This window comes from Poecilia formosa, unplaced genomic scaffold (assembly GCF_000485575.1).
Source record: "Poecilia formosa unplaced genomic scaffold, Poecilia_formosa-5.1.2 Scaffold4, whole genome shotgun sequence".
Lineage (NCBI taxonomy): Eukaryota > Metazoa > Chordata > Actinopteri > Cyprinodontiformes > Poeciliidae > Poecilia > Poecilia formosa.
In genome coordinates, this window is record NW_006799943.1 from 5,987,545 (window position 1) to 6,006,390 (window position 18,846).

The 18,846-nt window shown below is 39.1% G+C and overlaps 2 protein-coding genes across 7 annotated transcripts in view; one reads left to right on the plus strand and one right to left on the minus strand.

Moving 5' to 3' along the window:
* The window catches only part of map2k4b (mitogen-activated protein kinase kinase 4b), a 10,549-nt gene extending 5,668 nt beyond the window's left edge, over positions 1-4,881 (plus strand). For both annotated transcript variants that reach the window (XM_007561582.2, XM_007561589.2), the window contains 9 exons: positions 1,246-1,420; positions 1,525-1,644; positions 2,265-2,384; positions 2,490-2,541; positions 2,628-2,755; positions 3,263-3,340; positions 3,430-3,578; positions 3,798-3,843; positions 4,408-4,881. In XM_007561582.2, the coding sequence (XP_007561644.1) occupies positions 1,246-1,420; positions 1,525-1,644; positions 2,265-2,384; positions 2,490-2,541; positions 2,628-2,755; positions 3,263-3,340; positions 3,430-3,578; positions 3,798-3,843; positions 4,408-4,521 (982 nt within the window). In that variant the 3' untranslated portion in view covers positions 4,522-4,881. The remainder of the gene's footprint in view (positions 1-1,245; positions 1,421-1,524; positions 1,645-2,264; positions 2,385-2,489; positions 2,542-2,627; positions 2,756-3,262; positions 3,341-3,429; positions 3,579-3,797; positions 3,844-4,407) is intronic.
* Positions 4,882-5,158: 277 nt separating this feature from the next.
* The window catches only part of myocd (myocardin), a 39,176-nt gene continuing 25,488 nt past the window's right edge, over positions 5,159-18,846 (minus strand). For 2 of the 5 annotated variants that reach the window (XM_016676281.1, XM_016676276.1), the window contains exons 6-12: positions 17,880-18,428; positions 17,290-17,787; positions 16,739-16,885; positions 16,255-16,383; positions 14,812-14,869; positions 11,973-14,624; positions 5,159-11,934 (exon numbers count right to left, since the gene is read on the minus strand). In XM_016676281.1, coding sequence (XP_016531767.1) covers positions 14,005-14,624; positions 14,812-14,869; positions 16,255-16,383; positions 16,739-16,885; positions 17,290-17,787; positions 17,880-18,428 — 2,001 coding nt within the window. In that variant the 3' untranslated portion in view covers positions 5,159-11,934; positions 11,973-14,004. The remainder of the gene's footprint in view (positions 11,935-11,972; positions 14,625-14,811; positions 14,870-16,254; positions 16,384-16,738; positions 16,886-17,289; positions 17,788-17,879; positions 18,429-18,846) is intronic. The other 3 variants (XM_016676285.1, XM_016676293.1, XM_016676287.1) reach the window with 3 other exon arrangements.

Sequence of the window (18,846 nt, forward strand, 5' to 3'; positions counted from 1 at the left end):
TATATATATATATTTACTTCCTGTTACTTAATTACAGTTTGTGACAGAGGGTGCCCTCTAGTGGTAGCTTTTGTGCCAATGCCAATCTCAGCCTGAGAAATTCACTATGAAGAGACACTTTCTGAAGATAACTCTTTATTCTTTTTCCATTGGCCAAAGCAATGCTAATAACTTAATTATCGTTTAGCAGTTTTTGCAAACAAAGTATTTTTTTTTATTTATTATTTTACCTAATTGGTTTTAGTGCTAAATCCTGAACTCGCTTAATGATAATTTGGCTAAAAAAAAAGTTCAGAACCAACTTTTTTTTTAAATACAGATATAACAAATGCAAATTTTAGTAGCTTTTCTGGCTGTTTAGGACAGAATGATCTGACATATCGGTTATGTTTTTTCTCATTATTGTGTCGTTTTTTTTAGTGGTTTTTGCTTCCATAATTTCCTACAAACGTCAACATCCCATAGAAGAAAATGTATCAATCCTCTTTTCGGTAAATGTTTGATGTTTTTCTTTGTTTTAAAACCTAAAAACAGGAATATAATGGCCTTTTAAAAAATTACCACAAATTTCATATAGTAGATATCCATTAAAATTTTTTGAAGTTGTTTTTCCACTAAAAGTTATGTAACAAGTTTTAATTAGCTGGACTGGGGGCAAAAACCAGCTTTTTGCTTTGTAAATGTTGCAGATCCCTGATCTAGACCATACAAGTGAATATTTTATGGTATTCTCTGCCAGAATGAAAAAAAATGTTTTTTAACAGATTCTGATTAAAGTCTTTCAAATAATTAGCTTAAAGTCCCTGCATTTATACCTTAAGATAATAAAAATACAAAGGTTCAACAAAAAAAGTTGGTCTCAATGTTGGACCAATGTTCCACTGGTGTCTTTTTGTTGCTTTCAGCTGAATTTATAAACTCAGACGGCGGCTTAACGTTATAAAAACTAAAGTCTTTAATCAGGATCTGGTAAAAAGGCTTCACGTACACAGCGGCTGTTTAAAACAGAGTTTATAAATAAAGTTTGTGACTTTACAATAAAGCAAATGCTGATGACATCATGATCAGACTCCAAACTGTTAAAACTAAGTGAGTTCGACTACGGCAACGGATCTGGTTTTTCAGTATTGGCTTTTTTTTAATTTTTTTAATTCTTCTAATTTCTTCCTCCTTCGTCATCGTCTAGCCTCTGTTTTCTTGTGTTCTGTGCTTGGTGGCTAACCGCGCCCGCCTCCGTTCGTGCAGAGAACGCCTGCGGACACACAGCATCGAGTCGTCTGGGAAGCTGAAGATCTCCCCGGAGCAGCACTGCGACTTCACCGCGGAGGACCTGAGGGACCTCGGGGAGATCGGCCGCGGCGCCTACGGCTCCGTCAACAAGATGGTCCACAAACCAACGGGCCAGATCATGGCAGTCAAGGTGATTCACGCCGACCGCGGCAAGACGTCCGTGTGATGTGATCTGGACGTTTTCGGTTCGTATAGCTGACCGCGTGCGGCGCGTCTGTGTGAATTTCCCCTCAGAGGATTCGCTCCACTGTGGACGAGAAGGAGCAGAAGCAGCTGCTGATGGACCTGGACGTGGTGATGAGGAGTAGCGACTGTGCCTACATCGTCCAGTTCTACGGCGCCCTCTTCAGAGAGGTCTGGGAAATCCACTGTGATCTCACTTAAAGGGGCAGTATCATGTAAAATCGACTATTTTTTGTTTTTTAGCTTTACATCATGTTGTAATGTTATTCCCTCATCAAAGACACACCTGGAGTGTTGCCTTGATACTTTCATTAATGTTTAAGAAATTCTTTAATCTCCATGGCAACGCCTGAGTGGACCTAGCCCACTGAGGAGGAGCTGCCTTTGAGTCGCAGCTCCTCCTCAGAGCTGCAGCTTCGAAGATTGTTGTGATCTTCCAACATTTTTTTTTTTTTGTGATCTTCCAAGCTTGTTTCTAAGCTTGACATGTTGTGATGACTTCCTGGAGGCGGAGTTTCAGAAAGAGCAGGAGTTCTTAAAGAGACAGAGGCCTAATTTCAAGGCATTAAATGAGGATGTAAAATTTCTTTTGTCATAGTTGACATAAAGAGGACTTTTTTTTAACATCTTAAGTTAACACAGTTACTTGATTATGTTATAAAATGGCACTATTTTCCTGTAAGACACATAATACTGCCCCTTTAATCTTTAAAATACACTTTGCTAAAAAAGTTAACGTTCGTATATTTCCTGCTGTTGTAAAATTTCTTCTCTTCTTGTTTTTTTTTCAGGGGGACTGTTGGATTTGCATGGAGCTTATGTCTACCTCATTAGACAAATTCTACAAATATGTATATTGCGTATTAGATGATGTCATTCCAGAGGAAATATTAGGCAAAATAACATTAGCTGTAAGCAACCGTATCACGTTTTTCTCCTTACAACACAGAACAATTCATGAAGAAAATGACCTGAAGGTTTGATTTTTTTTATTTTTTTTATTATTTTTTTTACAGACCGTTAAAGCACTGAATCACTTAAAAGAAAACTTGAAAATAATTCACAGAGGTAAGAGTTGTGTTTAGTTTTTAGCTCCAGTACCTGACGTTTGCTTTAATTTCTATCAAATTGACTCACTTTCTCCGTCTTGGCAGACATCAAACCTTCCAACATTCTGATGGACAGAAGGGGAAATATCAAACTGTGTGACTTCGGCATCAGCGGCCAGCTGGTGGATTCCATAGCCAAGACGAGAGATGCAGGCTGCAGGCCTTACATGGCAGTAAGTGCCAACCACTTAACCTTCAACTAAATTTGTGGCTTGTTTAATGTGCGTAAATAAAAGTTGGGCCCGTTTATTCAGCAATAAACACACCTTAGAGATTTTCAGACGAGGAGAGATTAAATTTTTTAAGCTTTTTAATGTGTTTTACTATCAAAACTATAAGGAAAAATAATACATTGTAACAGGTGTAATTTGCTTTGGCCTAATTTAATAGTTTCCCTGGCCTTAACTAGTGTTTATCTGAAATTAGTCAGTTGTTCTTGTTCAGTGAATTGACTGAAAAACCTTACAATCTGGAACACAAGATCAAATCTACATATTTAAACCAAATTCTCTACTGAGGAAAGTGTTAAGTGTCAAAATGTGATTATTTTCTCTTACAATTACAATGTTTTTGAATTCACAACTGATCTAGCTATCGAGTAATTAAGCTAAAATAAAAACCTAAAGAAAACCGCCCTATCTAAGCTGTTTTGTGTGAATGTTTGCCTTTTTTTTTGCCAGCCTGAAAGGATAGACCCCAGTGCTTCCAGGCAGGGCTACGACGTCCGCTCCGACGTTTGGAGCTTGGGAATCACCTTGGTAACCGATAAGATCTCCAGATCTGACTTTAAACTGCAGCTCAAACGAGGCCGGGGAGTGTTGCTCATACTGTTTTTTTTTTCTTCCAGTATGAGTTAGCCACAGGGAGATTCCCGTACCCCAAGTGGAATAGTGTTTTTGATCAGCTGACACAAGTGGTGAAAGGAGAGCCTCCACAGCTCAGTAACTCAGAGGAGAGGCAGTTCTCCCCGAAGTTCATCAACTTCGTTAACCTATGGTGGGTGTCACTGCAGGAAACAGTTTTGCCTCGTTTTGTTTTTAGCTTCCCCAGAACAAAAAAATGGATGCCGGTGATTTTAGGGTCAGATTTTTTTCCCCGGAAACGCCTCCCGCTTTCCTTCCGTGCCTTTTCAGTTTCCGGCATGTGAAATCTGACCTGAGCTCTGCTTACGGTGATGGATAATCAGCTCTTTTTTTTTTTCTTTTTTTTGTGCAGCCTTACTAAAGACGAGTCAAAGAGGCCAAAGTACCGGGAGCTTCTGGTGAGTGCCCTTTCATTAGCTTTGTTAGGTTTGTTCAGGAGCTGGATTGAAAAGTGTTTGGTCATAAATTGAAATATTTTCTGTTGTTAAAGGCTAAACTGACTCGTTTCTTTAGTTCAACTCGTGAACTTGAAGATGTCACAAATATTTGGTAAAACTTGTGAGCTGAAGAAGTGATAGAAAAGGAAGGCCGTGCAGTGTGAGGGGGAAAAACAGGAACTTAAGTAGTTTTGGGGTCATTTTTGACCCAGCCTAGCACTCCTTTAGCCATTCTCAGGAACTTCTTTTGAATTTTTTTTAGGTTATTATTGTTGAATTATCACCACCTGCTTATCACCACCTGCTGGTACAATCATGTAGAACAATAGTTTTTCTTCTCAAAAACAAAGGAATAAATATCCAAAATAGAGAAACTGGGGCACAATTACAAACACTTACACCCTCAATGACTTTCTGTAGGCATTTAGGCCATATTTAACCCAAAATTCATTCACCAAACCTGGAGCCGTTTTGACCTCAGCGACAGCCAAACGAGCCTGAAGCTTCTTGCCTCTTCTCTCCCAGAAACATCCGTTTATTCTGATGTACGAGGAGCGCTTCGTGGATGTGGCCAGCTACGTGTGTCGCATCCTGGATCAGATCCCCGCCTCGCCCGTCTCCCCTATGTACGTCGACTGATGCCAAAAAGAGCGTTCCCATCGGCGGAGGATGGAGGGGTCCCTTAACGTCCAGCGGGGTGGTACACTAAGCTTTGTGATGCGGCGCTTGTCAACTTAGCCTTCAGTTATGTAGGATCACATGTTTGTTCACACGTTCCAAAGAACAAAGGAATTAAATCCAAACTTCCCAGTGCAATGAGATGAAAATCCCCCCCACAAAAGAAGAAACATTTCCCAGTCATTTTAAGATCCCAAAATAATCTCTTCCACATTAAAGCAGAGAAACTTGAAGCAGCAACTTTGTCTTAGTAAAGCGCAATGCATCTTTTTATGTGACACAAAGAATAGAGTATACATACATGGAAAAAAAAAAAAAAAATATATATATATACTTGAACTTGTTCACAAAAATCTACCAAATGAAATTGTGTGGAGCTTATGATGTATGAACAAAACAGCAACTTAACAGATTGTACGTTGTCTGCATATTTGTCTTTGCCTAAAATGACAACTTGTATGGATTATTGCTGATAGATCTTCTGTCTAAAAATCACACACGTTTTGCTGTGAGCACCTTCACACACAGTCAATGAATGGGTATGCAAATGTTTTTTTTCTGAAAGCTTATGGTAGCGTGGCTTTACTTTTTTTTTTTCCAATATGCAATCTGTGACGGCTTGTCTTAAATGTTTTATCTTCTTACACCTACTGCAGTGCTGGGCTCAGTGTGTGAGCTTTGACCTTTTTGTTTAAGTCACTTAACTAGGTATGTACTATTCCAGAAGAACATTTTCAGTTAGCTATTGATGCTAAGCGCTCAAAACAAGGTGCACACAGTCGGGTAAGCTGAATTACCGGGTGAGAGACAGAAAAGAAACAGCATTGTCGTACAAGAAACTTTGCCAAAAAGAGAAGGAGTTTATTCTAAAAGACTTTTGTGTAAGATAAATTCAGCTAATGTTGAAATTAGGAGCTTTCTGCGATGTTAATCCTTTTATACAACATGTTGCTAAATCCTATTTCTGCATAAACTTTTCGTAAAGGAAAGCGCCTAACAGTTGACACATGATTTAATGTTTAGGTTTGTTACATGTAAAGCTGTTAATCTTTGGATCTTTGATTGATATTTTTTCAAACTGATTAAATAGGTGACCTGCAATTGTTACTTTTTATCCAAAGAAACTTGCAAAGCATTGAAAACCAAACATTTAACCAAAAAAATGTAAAAAAAAAAAAAAACAAAAACAAAAAAAAAACAACCAAAGGCCTGTTTTTTCTGAGAACAGGTGCTACTTGTACATTGACATGGAATATATACATTAATAATTTAAAACTACCAAAAGTTGTTAGCTTGCCAGTGTTATATAAATTCCTTTTTAAACAGATTTACATTTGACTGGCTATCAAAAATACCATAAGTTACAGTTTAAGACATACTTGCGTCATGGAGTACCAGACAAAGAAAAAAGTATGTTTACTGTTTTTATATAAATATAGTTCAAAGGAAAATAATCCATACTAATAGTGCTTTTGTTTATTTTGTCACAGCTAGCTAACAAGAGGCCTAACTAGCTGTAGCAAACAGCTAGCTAACAAGAGGCCTAACTAGCTGTAGCAAACAGCTAGCTAACAAGAGGCCTAACTAGCTGTAGCAAACGGCTAGCTAACCCAGATACAAGTTCTAGCTAACAGAAATTTTAGCTAACTGTTAGCTAGCTAAAGCTGTCACACCTAACAGATAAATACATTATAAACTGATATGTTTTGCTAATTTAGCAAAAATCATACAGTTTCCTCCTTGTTAGACCACAAACTCTGTTCTATAAATATTAGTGCATTTTTTGGACATAAATGAGGTTCTATTTGAGAGACATGCTCATATATCTTCACAAACATTATCACCAGCTGATTTCTGAAACAGGAAGACGCTTAGTTCTGTGACTAAAACAATAAGGCAACACACACAGAGAATCAAACCTGAAGTTAATCCAATGCTACAATGCCTGGTGTAACGTTACTTTCGGATGTTGTTTTCACTGATGTAAATAGATATGTATATAGCCAACCTCACCTGCTGTTCTTGGCAGGTTCTGCTCAGATCTTTTAAGGCTCTTTCCGAAAACATGGTCATCATGTCAGACAGGAGAGGAGATGTGGCTTTGTACTGAGAAATGTTACCATATAGACTGTTTTTTTTTGTTTTGTTTGTTTGTTGTTTCTCCTCAACAGCCTGTCTTAGCACTGTACAGTCAAACTCACACATCATGATCACAGATCCTCCATGCTGCCACCCACAGGCATGCAGTAGTAACTACAGCTGCACATGTTCTGACAGCTTCTTTCTGTCAAATTAAAGAAATAGACGGAACAACGGTAAAATGCTGCTAATCACATGCTACCAACTTCCATACCACAACTGTTGAGAGGAGTAAAGACCCTCCTCGCTTCGTCTCCCGCCCTTTGACCCCTCAGGTCACCCTGGAGCCTGCATGTCCTCCAGTGATTCAGCATGCGTTGGGGCTGAACCCCATCGTGCCATTTCCTCGCCTATCGATTTGTTTGACCCAATCGTGTCGTGGTGTCCCAGGACAGGTCTGACTACGAAGACCCGAGAAGAACAGTCAGACTTCAAGGAGGTAGCTTCTTAACAAAACACTTCACGCAACACTGTAGAGATCCATCATCCAATAAATTTAAATGTGTAAGAAAATATATAAATAATAGTAAAATTCTCATTGTGTCAAATCTAGAGTGAAATTCACTGGTTTTATCGCCAAATCAGGAAGTGATTTGGTGACATTGTAAAGTATTGTAATACTGCAGTTTCCTAAAAGCTGCCATTGCGGCTCAAATCCAAAAGGAAATTGTGTTCTTAATGAGGTTATTTTATTGTTTTGGGAGTTTATCTGAGTCACATCTGTTTTTTTTTTTCAGTGGCGTTGAGCCAAAAGAAATGTTTCAAATACTTTAATGGTGCTTTAATAGTAAGAATGTAGCGGATAAAACCATACCAGCACCCTGCATGATGTTAGAAATGGGCTGTATGCTCAGTTAAATGGTTGTACAATTCAACTATAACAGTTTACAAGATATTTTCAGTCTGTTTAGTGTCGTTACATTATGATAGTCAATGAAAATGCATACATTTGGTTTATTATGGGTCTCTACAGCTGTTAGCTGTGCCATACCTCCCATTGTGCGGGTGTACATCGGGTCATTTCGTTAGGAACAGTGAACGGTCTTTTTTTTTGTTTGTTTTTTTTGTTTTGTTTTTTTACCTGTTCGGGAAAGCAAAACATTACAACCACCAGATTAAATTCTGTCATAAGGAGTTCTTGTCAGGCCTTGTACTCCTGTCTCCTTCCGGAGTGGCAGTAGATGGCGCCGTTTTCCCTGCAGATCTGCGGGGTTTGTCACGGGATGATGCGTTTCCAGGAAGCTCGCTTGCCACTGGGGAATATGAGTCTCCAGGGTACATGTTGTACAAATTGCAATTTACCAGAATGTTCATATTAGAATATAAGATGATATTAAGGGCAATGAATATTATAATGTATGTTTATTGAGGGTTACAATTAAAGTTCCCCATGAAAAAGACTGAAAATGTGTCTGTCTTGTGTGCTGCTTAGGAACACGAATTTAAAAAAAAAACTGAAAATACTTAGCTGTGATCATTTTTATTGCTCTTTCAGCTGTATACAGAAATAAATCCACAATACCCTTTTTTTTATAACAATAGACAAAAGGCAAGTTGGTGGCCAAGCAACATGGAAGCTTCTGTCAGATGTGTTTTTTTTGTTGTTGTTTTTTTTTGCTTTCTGGCCTTGAATAAGGGGAATTATTGCGAATAAGGCCAGATGGGTGAACAGGACTGGAAAACATATTTAAGACAGAACGTGAGAACAACTTTGAATGTGATGGAATCAAACCGTGTAAACCATTAAACATGTCCATAGGTAAAGCGTAAAACGGTCAAAAATGATAAAGTCAAACCTGATTTTACAGAGTAGACTTGTCATACACATATTTTCACTTTCATTTCCACTTCGTATTTATGGCAGCAACAGTTCAATATCCGACTCGAGGATAATGCTATATTCTAATTACTCGACTCTTAGTTTGGATCTCAGGATTAACAGCTTTCAAAAATCAGACAATAATGGCACATGTTCACAAATACATGTCTGACTGAATTATTGACACTGAAAGCCATCAGAAAGGCAAACAAACATCTTAAGAGTAAGCAACTTTCTTACTCAGGTCAGCCATATTGGATATGTTTTGGAGTTTCGAGGTCATTACAGTAGGGAACCCCGCCTCCAGCTTGGAACCTGAAAATTCATCTTTCAGGACGCACCTTTGGCCGTCACTCTGATTACATCTGTAATGTTCTTTTCCATTCATGAGGCTCTGGAATGGAAAAGAAAAGCAGCTCCAATACTGTTTCTTCATCCATTTACCAAAAAATGCATGGGGAACTATACAGAACTATGTCAAAGTGGCAACGACTGCAGATACAGGATGTTATGGATAACAAAAATAAATCCTGTCAGTTTCTCGCCCAAATTCAAACATCTTAAATAATACACTTTTACTAAAGTTATACCTTTATATTGAGTCATACTTGTTTGGAAAAAAAATCAAGAATGGGACAGATTTCCTAGCAAGGATAGTTTTGGCAAATAAAACAGAGGGTGATGGTGAATTGGATTTAATTTGGAATGTTAAATGGAAAGGTCTGATGAGTGCAAAAAGTAGATTAAATTTAGCCCCATCAAAGTCAACATATTTGGGGATTATTTGCTGTGTCTTCTCCAACAAAAAGAGAAGAGACACCTGTGCTAGCTGCTTTAGGAATGCTAATTCCTAGCTAATTGCTAATTAGCATTCCTAAAGCAGCCAGGACGGGTTTACCTACAAGTCCCAGATCTTTATATTTTCAAATATACAATATAAATGAGAGCTTAGCTTAGCGGATGTCTAAATCAAGTTTCAAACCTATAATTTACATCTATATTTAACCTTATATTAGCATTTTAATAATGTCAGGTCAAATTAATTCACTCCTTGTTAAAGCTAAAAGCTAAGAAGTCATAGATAAAATGTGATAGCAGTTTAAGTTCAAGAGCATTTATGGCTTGAATTTCCAGCCAGCAGTTCTGTCTGGAATTTATGATTCACACTGAATTATTACAATTTTTCCATCGCAAATGTTCTACATGTCTTTTCCATCATCCAAACAACCAAACTTGCAAAAAATATCCCTTTTGGCTCTAAACCAATGCTTCCCACACATTGATATAACATTGTGTCAAATTTCTATAAAATAGTTTATAGAAATTATGACTAGAAATTTGTCAAGCTGCATTTTAATTTCGGTTAGTGCTTTTTTTTTTTGGCCACCTCGTGATTTACAGACCTTGGTTATGCCTTCTAGGGGTTTTCATCAGATATACAGTGTTGAAACCAGAGATATGCACATTGTATAAAAAGAAAAACAATTCTCTGACATTCAATACAACTGAACCTTTAAGGTAAGTTAGGATTACAATTATTTATATTAGCTAAATGCAATAATGATGACTTTTGGGATTTTATTTTATCACTTTCATCAAATTCAGAGGTTTATGCACACCAAGGTTATTATTTTATTTACTTTAAAAAAGACCAGATGGTAATGTCAAGGCTTTATGAGCTTCAGATATGTTCATATTCAATTGAATGCAGTTTAAGCCAGTCCCTAAAAGAACATTACTCCCTTGTGTGACATCATGAAAAAGAAACTAAAGAAATCAGCCAAGATACCTAGAAGAGAGTTATGGACCTCTACAAGAAAGGTTAATTTTTGGGTAACATGAGCCTGACTTTTAACAAAAGTTAAAAAAAATAAATAAAATAAAATAAAAGAAATACATTGTGAAGATGCTGTCTGAATCTGGTGAGATGTTATTCACATCGAAAGGTTTTGAAAGGCCACTCAGAGTCATTGTTCCAAAAAGGAGATTAAAGAAAAACACTACAATTTGTAAAGGCCTTAATTTTTGGAGACATGCCATGGACTCAGGAGAAACTAAAATCGAAAAGTTGGCCATAACGATTTTTTGTTACATTTGCGGGAAGAAGAGGGAATCGAACATAAAGTATAAGGTGGACATCTGGTATTTGCAGGGGTTAGGCCGCAGTGGTCCCTACCCTGTAGCTGTAGCTGTAGCTGGACCCCAAGAATATCAGACTCCTTATAAAAAATATCTGCGTATTTTAATCATTCACACACCAAATATACCATAATATTCATTACCAGGCACAGAAGTTAATATTTACTCTTCATTATTTCAGCTCTTGTGAGTACAACCAATCAGCACAGAGGAAAAATAAACGCTCCTTCCTGTATTAGCTGCTTTGCAAACAATAGCAATAGCAGCGGTGGGCCGACAGAGCCAATAAAGCCTTCTCTTCAGGCCTATCAGAATCCCTAAGATGTTTACAACCCAAATTCTAACTTTTGTTCAATTAAATTTTATTAATTTACTTCCAAAAATTTTATAAAACTTATTTAAGTGAGACGTTTTTTGTTGTTTTTTTTTTGTGTGTTTGTTTTTTAACAACGTCTCACTTGGCTGCACGGCTTCCCGTACAAGTCGGCATGGATGATCGGTGTTGCGTCCAATCAGAATCTGTACAACAGGCTTACGTTCAGTAAACGAACAGAACGGTTCTTTTAACCAATCAGCTTTCAGGTTCGCTGATTCACAACACTCGCTCGAAGTGGTGTCAGAGGTTTTCCGCCGTCTGATTGGACGGTCAGAGTGAAGCTGTAGCAAAATCGTCAAGTTTTGCTAGCAAAGCACATCGCCAGGAAACTATGTTGCTCTTGTTAATGTGTGTGAAATTATTTTTTATTTTGTATCCAATGTCTTAAGAAGATGCAGAAGCTCATCTGCTCTCATGATAAAAGAAGAAATATAAATTTTCATGGCAGACTTTTTCTGAACAACTTGATATCGCGAAGACCGGGAAGTCTCAGGCGTGAGCGGTACCACTTTATTAAATGGCTAGGATTTGTCAAAAATACAAGGCCATAGAGAAGGACTTGTTGATGGAACTGAAACGTGATTGAAGTTTGTCTTCGCAAAAAGAAGAAGATGGATTTTGTCTGTGAAGAAATAATCTGCAACTGAGTGAGTATTATGTGCTTTATTTTTGTTCTTTTTTGGGACAATTGGATGTAGTGCAGATGTTTGGAAGTGTCCAAACTAGATTTTTTTTTGTTATAACAATAGTATTCACTCACAAAAGGTGAAAAACTCATAATTAATTATTAGGCTAATTGATAAACAAACGGTGCTGCAAATTATGTCGACCCACTTATATCTATATATCTTCTCTCTATATTTAATTGGATAGGGCTCAGGTATTTAGGATTCACGTGGTCCTAAATACCACGTATTTAGGACGTGGTATTTAAATCACGTCAGGACGCATTTAAATACGTGGTTTGGATGTTGCATTTAGACCAGGATACTTGAAATCCGAAAACCCAATACTAACGTTTATGTAAGGACTGAACAAACCTTTGTAATACCTGAACCCTGTTATATTGCGTTTTTTGTTTTCTATACTATAGTGTTGGTGGTTTGTATACTTGTAAGGCCATAGTGGTGGATTAAATCAGCAAAGTCCCTATGAAGGCCCTGGTACCAAATGCATGGCCTGCCACTGGTGTAAGTGGCATTGCTTCTAGGTATTTCGGCTTCCCCAGCTGAAAAGGTGTGCGTGAGGAAGTTCTGTCAGGAGGAATGGGCCATGATTTCAGCAAACTAGTGTGAGAAACTTGTCAGGACGCCCAAAAATATCAATTCAAGTTTGAAGGCAGTTTAAAGGTAATTCTATCAAATCCTCTCTCACCCCTCAAACATTATATAATCTTCTGACATAAAAGTAGCATAAATGTCAGACAATAGAAATAAAAATTATTGTATTTTTATCCAATATGTGTAAAAATTTGCTTTCTGCTGCAAGAACTTTGGAATATTATGGGATTGACAATGTTGTATAGCCTTGACATTGCTTTGTGGATGATGCTACATATTTAGAAGACATACAGGTATCTTCGTGTATTTTCTTTCAATACATTCAGAAGATACTATAGAAATTCAAACTCTTACTTTTTAGAGTGTTCAGAACATTACTGATCTGAGTCATGTTGAGCAGACCAATATGTCTGCTGGCTGTAGGGGGAGTTTTTAGAAATATTCACAGTTAAGATTTGAATATATTACATTTTTTTTCTATTCACAAGTGCTTACAATGGACGGTTCACACAATCGATAATTGTCATTTGAGATAATGTGGCTTTTTAGGTCGGCTTCTTCGCTTTTCCTCACATTTTGAAACTGCTTAGCCTAAAAGAGTCAGTGGTCCAAAAAATATATATAATTTTTGGTTACATCAAGAAAGTATCAAAGGAATGTCAGCATAAATACAACATCAAGTATAAATACAAAATCACAAAATAAATAAATGTGATCAACTTTGAAATAGAGATGTTGCAATTTAAGAGGACAAAAATTACATATAAAATTATCTCTTTTTTTTAAGATGACTTTTTGTAGCTTTTAAAATGCCTCTTAGCTTTTGTAGAGTCATCAGTAAAAAGCTGGGAATTTTTATTCATAAGCATGTTTTGCAGGTAAGGCACAGTTTGTCTCTTGGTTTAAACTGATAAGACCAAAGATTCCTCAGACATCGCTTTCCCCTTTATGTCTTCCTGAACATAAATATGTCAGAAACTGTAGATATGTATAAAAAACAACAACAACCATTCCTATATTCAAAGCTCAAGCAAACTGTGACAAATGTGTATTAAGCAAGAGGTGCTCTGTGAGGTTTTATATATATATATATATGTACCATATTTACATCAAAGGTTGTATTATACACTTCATTTTTGAGTTGTACTCTCTCCCACACTTTTGACAACAGCATGTAGATGTGAGATTTTCCAAAACTGTTGTGATATTTACAATTTGGCCGCTTCTATGAAATCCAGATATTCTTGTTAGTCTTTTTGGGGGATTTTTCTTTCTTTTTTTCCAGTAACACAAATATTCACTCTGTAGGTATGCAGTGATTGGCAAATTCCGTCTTCAAGTCTAGGTGGTGTAACACTGATGGTGCGTACAGAAAGTACTACACGTGTCCACTGTCAGTCCTCAACTCAGTGACAGTTGTGCGCATCAATGTTCAAAATGGACACAAATTGTATCAAAAAGCACCTGGGTTTTTTCTTTTTGGTTACGATGACATTGGTGGAAAATAAGTTCAGTAAAGTTAAGATTCAAGATAAAATGTCATAACATCTCTTTAGGCTGTCAAACTTCAGACGACTAAACAAAATAATATTCCACTGTACGACAGCAAAGAGGAACTTCTCACACTTAGACTAAAGCCATCTAGGGAAGAATTCAATAGTTCTTTGGTATTAATGTTGGCATTATTGCTTTCACCAATGCTCCAGTTGAAGGTCCATGGCAGAGTTCAAGTTAATGTCCGTCACATCCAGGAACTCTGTGTTAAAGATACTGGGTGCACTGGGCTGAGCAGCGCCGCCGAAAGCAGTCGCGGAACTGGGAGGCGTCAGGTCCAGCCACTCCATGGTTTCCCACGGCGTCTCGCTAAAGGCCATGCTGACCATCCCCTGGACCTCAGGGACGGCGAACACCTTACTGCTACCAGGCGACAGAGGCGTGTCTAGCCGATCTCTGTTGGTCTGGAGTTTGTCCTGCTGGGAATGTTGGGGGCGGCAGTGGTGGCTGTGGAGGCTGCTGTACTCTTCGGCGTCTCTGTTCCCTTCCTCTTCCTGGTGTCCGTCCTCGGTGGCCATTTTAAGGAGCCCCATCTCCCCTCCCCGTCCCATAGGGTTACCCAGCAGAGTCTGCAGGTGGCTCTCGGTGGCGTGATTGGCAGCATGGTCGTAGGGTATCTGGTTGGGGGACAGGTGCTCGTAGTGCCAGTGGAACCTTGGGATGAGGAGGCCGGGACACCCTGGGGACACAGTAATGTGAGGCACAACTTGTGTTACAGAGGACCTCTCCCTCTCTTCTCTTGCGTTAGCTGGCATCTCTTAAGGAGAAAGGAAAGGATGGATTGTCTTAGCATTTCGAGGAAGTGGATGCCAACATTTCCCATAAAACTCAGATTTTATTTTTTTGTCTGGTGTTTTACATCAGATTTACAAGCTGTTTTTACTCCCAGGACTAATTTTGGGGGCGACTAGACTTTATAAAAGCTAAACAGACATTCTGCTTACCTCCACTTTCTATGAGCACGTCCAACAGTTCATCCATCTGCTGACTCCGGGTCATTTGCTGAAAGTGCAATAGAGAGAAATTCTTATCAATCAGCTGTTTGAATCACTCAGCTTTGACGTGAGTGCATTCAATAATTTCCCATTATAAGCTCCAGAAGTCCCTTAAACCTTCAGAGGAGAAGCATGAAAATTAAGGAAGCATGATATATCGGCATCAACAATGTTATCAACTGATTTTTAGTAATTTTTTTAACTTATCGATATCGGTTTAAGTAAAACTGGGCCGATATTATCAACCAACTTTTATTTCCTTCTGGTTGATATTTGTGTGTGTATCAGTCCAAATTTTTTATACATGTATCCCTAATGAAAATGGTTGTAAATTGGACCTCAATATAAGTCAAAATAAATTCTTGAAGCAGGTTCTGATGGTTTCCACTGGAAATACATTAAACAATGTCTCTTTGTGAAGCATGCTACTGGTAACCAATGATCTAGTACTGGAGTCTTCAAATCCAGTGCTCAAGGACTGGTTCTGCTTCAACACATCTGTGTCAAATAACCACGTCATTAGCAGGTCTTTGGAGAACTTGCCTGGATACAAAGGATGTAAATCTTCCATTTGATTCAGGTGCGTTTGACAAGGGACATCTGTAAAAGTTACATGGTACCGGCCGTTGGCGACTAGGTTTGAAGATTCCTGGTTTACTAGTGCTGGGTGTTGGTGCCTTTCTCCACGGGCAAGAGGGGTTGTACACCCTGGCAGGTCACCAGTATTTAGTGAATCTAGTGCAAGTAAAATAAATATCCCAAATGTTGTAGGGACATATGTCCACATATTTCAGTGCCCTGTATAGTGGAACCCCGCCTATTTGCAGATCTGTATCTGATGTCTATGTCTGTGGAACGAAACTCCAAATTATTTGTGGTTTTTACGGAGAGCTCATCTAAAATATTTGAAATTAAATGCAGCATGGGAAGCTGAATTACCAAGGTGTGATGTTACTTCACATGCTATTGGCTGGAGTTTTTCAAAGCAGCAAATCCAGAAGCTCCATTTATTTTCTTTGGCACTCACTGAATGTAGCTCCAAGAGTGTAAATGAGTAAGACTTTATTTTTTCTTATTTGGATTTTATATTATCTAGTATTTTTGATAAGACAACTAAAGAGAATTTACACAAAAACATGCATGTTTCCTGGCAACTTTGCAAACTCAATCTTTAGGAAAAATCTTGTTTCAGACTTGTCAGAAGGGTTTGAATGTTCATGCAGTGATAGAAGCAATGATTGGGACAAACAGGTGAGACAAAAGTGATGGATTGTCTGAGACACAAAAACAAGAAAAGAGAGAAGAAAACTGTAATTGGAACCGCACAAATTTAAATGAATTCCCTGGCCAGCAAACTCCACTAATTTTCTTTTAGCATAGAATTGAGTTTACCTGCTTCACTGCATCCTCATAGCATGGGGGCTGTCTTAAGTCAGATGCATCTGAATCTGAGCTACTGAAGGCAGGGGGGGAGACCTGGCACTTTTGGCCAACATGCCGGGAAGATGGCAATGCTGACATCTATATGAGAAATAAGTGAAAAGTGTCATTAGCATGTGGTAGGGGAGCTCACGAAGTTAGAGATGCAGAAGAAACACCAGAAATTAGGGCTCCACGTCTGAGTAACCTCGTCACAGTTGTTATGTAAAGATTAATTGGCGTTTCAAATGGGTTTACTCGTGTAAAAGAGTGTGATAACATGTAACAGATATGAGAAGAGGGACAATGAGCCTCATACCAAGGAGACAATTCAGAGACAGGTCAGAAATGAACAAAGAGAAGGAGGAAACGGCATGGATGGGAGGTGATTCAGTTAGATAACACAACCTGACTAATGTCACAACAAGACAAACATTCAGATCTTTTACACCTTTACCTTTGGTTGCATATTCTGACTCTCGGCCTTGATGGGGCCGCTGTGGTTAAGACCACAGTCAGGTGAGCTGGGAAATGCAGCCTGAAGGCTTCTTTGGTCCGAAGGATAAGAGCAGTTTAACGGCTGGCTACCAGTCCTCTGCTGCACCTGCAGCAGGCAGGATGTAACGACAATCAATTAGATCAATCAAAGATTTAGAGTTCATAGAAGAAAGGCTCATAAATGGAAACAACCATTCTGTAAAATTATTTGTTGAAGTTTAAAAAGTATATCACTTTCCAGATTTTGTCATGTTTCAACAAACTTCCAAGAATTTTGGAGTATTTCATGTGAAAGATTAACACAAAGAAGCACTTCACTGAAGTGAAAGTTAAGATTATACATGGTTCCCAAAATGTTTTACAGATAAAGATTTCTTTGGGTCTCTTTAGCTCCCCTGTAACGTCCTTCACGTTTTGTGAATGATTTTCTCATGGCGATCACTGAATGAGCCATTCTGATTCATGAATGTGCTTTGAGTACTAGCTTTATGTTTAGGGTGTACTTTGTACCTGCATGTTGTGACCTCTGCCTTGTCCACGGGGGTGTCCACAACTGTCTCTCCCCAGCAGAGGAGACAGCAGGTAGGGGCTATTAGGCGACGGAGGCTGGGAGCTGCTGGTGGGTTTTCCGACAGGAGAATCTTGCGGAGAACACTGGGGACTCAGAAAGGCTGACATGGTGGCGGGGCTGGCAGAGGAAGGGTCTGTGTCCATGCATTGTGGCCCACCAGGACCACCCCCTAGATTTGGTATGGGATTGTTGCAGCACCCCATATCGTCCATGCAGCTGCCAGGAGGGCTCTTGAGCTGCTTGGACGAAGACAAGGGACAACTAGAGGACAAGGACATAGGCTCTTGCTTGATTGTCACCCCCAGAAAATGCTGGCCCATCATAGGTGTGGCCTGCTGTTGGTGAAGCATTGAGGAGTGAGGCAGTGGAGGGATGGCGTCCTCAGTCGCTCCAAAGGAGCGTTTCCTCTTGTGAAGTTGCATTTTCAGTTCTTCAACCTAGCAAGTATGATCAGAGGTGGATTGGTCAAAGTGCGACCGGCTAATATCGGTATTGGTAAAGTACAACATCTCATTAGGGAGTTCCTCACCTGTCTTTGCTCCTGGTGCAATTTCCACGTCAGCTCCTCGATGACCCTCTGCTTCTCCACCAGCATCTTATCTTTTTCAGCTTCCAGACTTCCATCATTCCTTTCGTCCTCTCCCACTCTCTGGTTCCCTCCACACACCCTGGCACCTCCTCCTCCTGCACCCAGGCCATCCTCTATGGCAGTTTGGGTCGGGGATGGCTGCAGGTTGAACTGGTTTGGAGAGGACATTGGCACATCACTGAAGCTGTCTGGGAGGGAGCCGCTGAGAGACAGATCAGAGGAGGCTGGAGAGATGGGCGGCGTGGAAGAGGTACTTGGGAAGGGAAAGTATCCTCCCTGCGACAGATTGCTGGAGGAAGATGGGGACTGGTAGGAAGACAGGGAACCAGTGGGTGTGACTGGAAAAGTTAAAGTTGTGATGTCGGAGGACCCTGACGGTGAGGAGTCCGCGTTGGAGTCCCTAAAGGGCCGGAGTCGTTCGATGAGGGCCTGTTTGGTCCCTGAAACAGGCATGCCGCGAATGCGCAAGTGTTGCCTGAGCTCGGAAACCTTGCAAGACAAAATATAGAAACAATATAAATACAGAATAACTGTTAAAATTAAAGCATGTAACTTTTTTAGAAAAAAAATAAGTTTTTTTTTCTTTACATATAAAACTTTCATTATGACCTGACTGTAAAATAACAAAACTCAGACTAGTTAGAATGGCCAGCGATGATGGTGGATAAAAAGTTTTCCTATAACAGTAAGTTTGTTCTCCACATAAACGTGCATGACTGACAATGCTAAGACACTCCTGCTGACTCTGATTGGTTGTTTTTGATCAGGAGCGGTGCATTTTGCATATGGCAATAGGAGCACTGGAAGGAGGTGGTGGAGCTGCATCTGTTTCAAAGATTCTGTCTCACACCGTACCGTCACAACATGGTGATAGTTTTAACAAATATGTAAAAACCATATTTTTGTA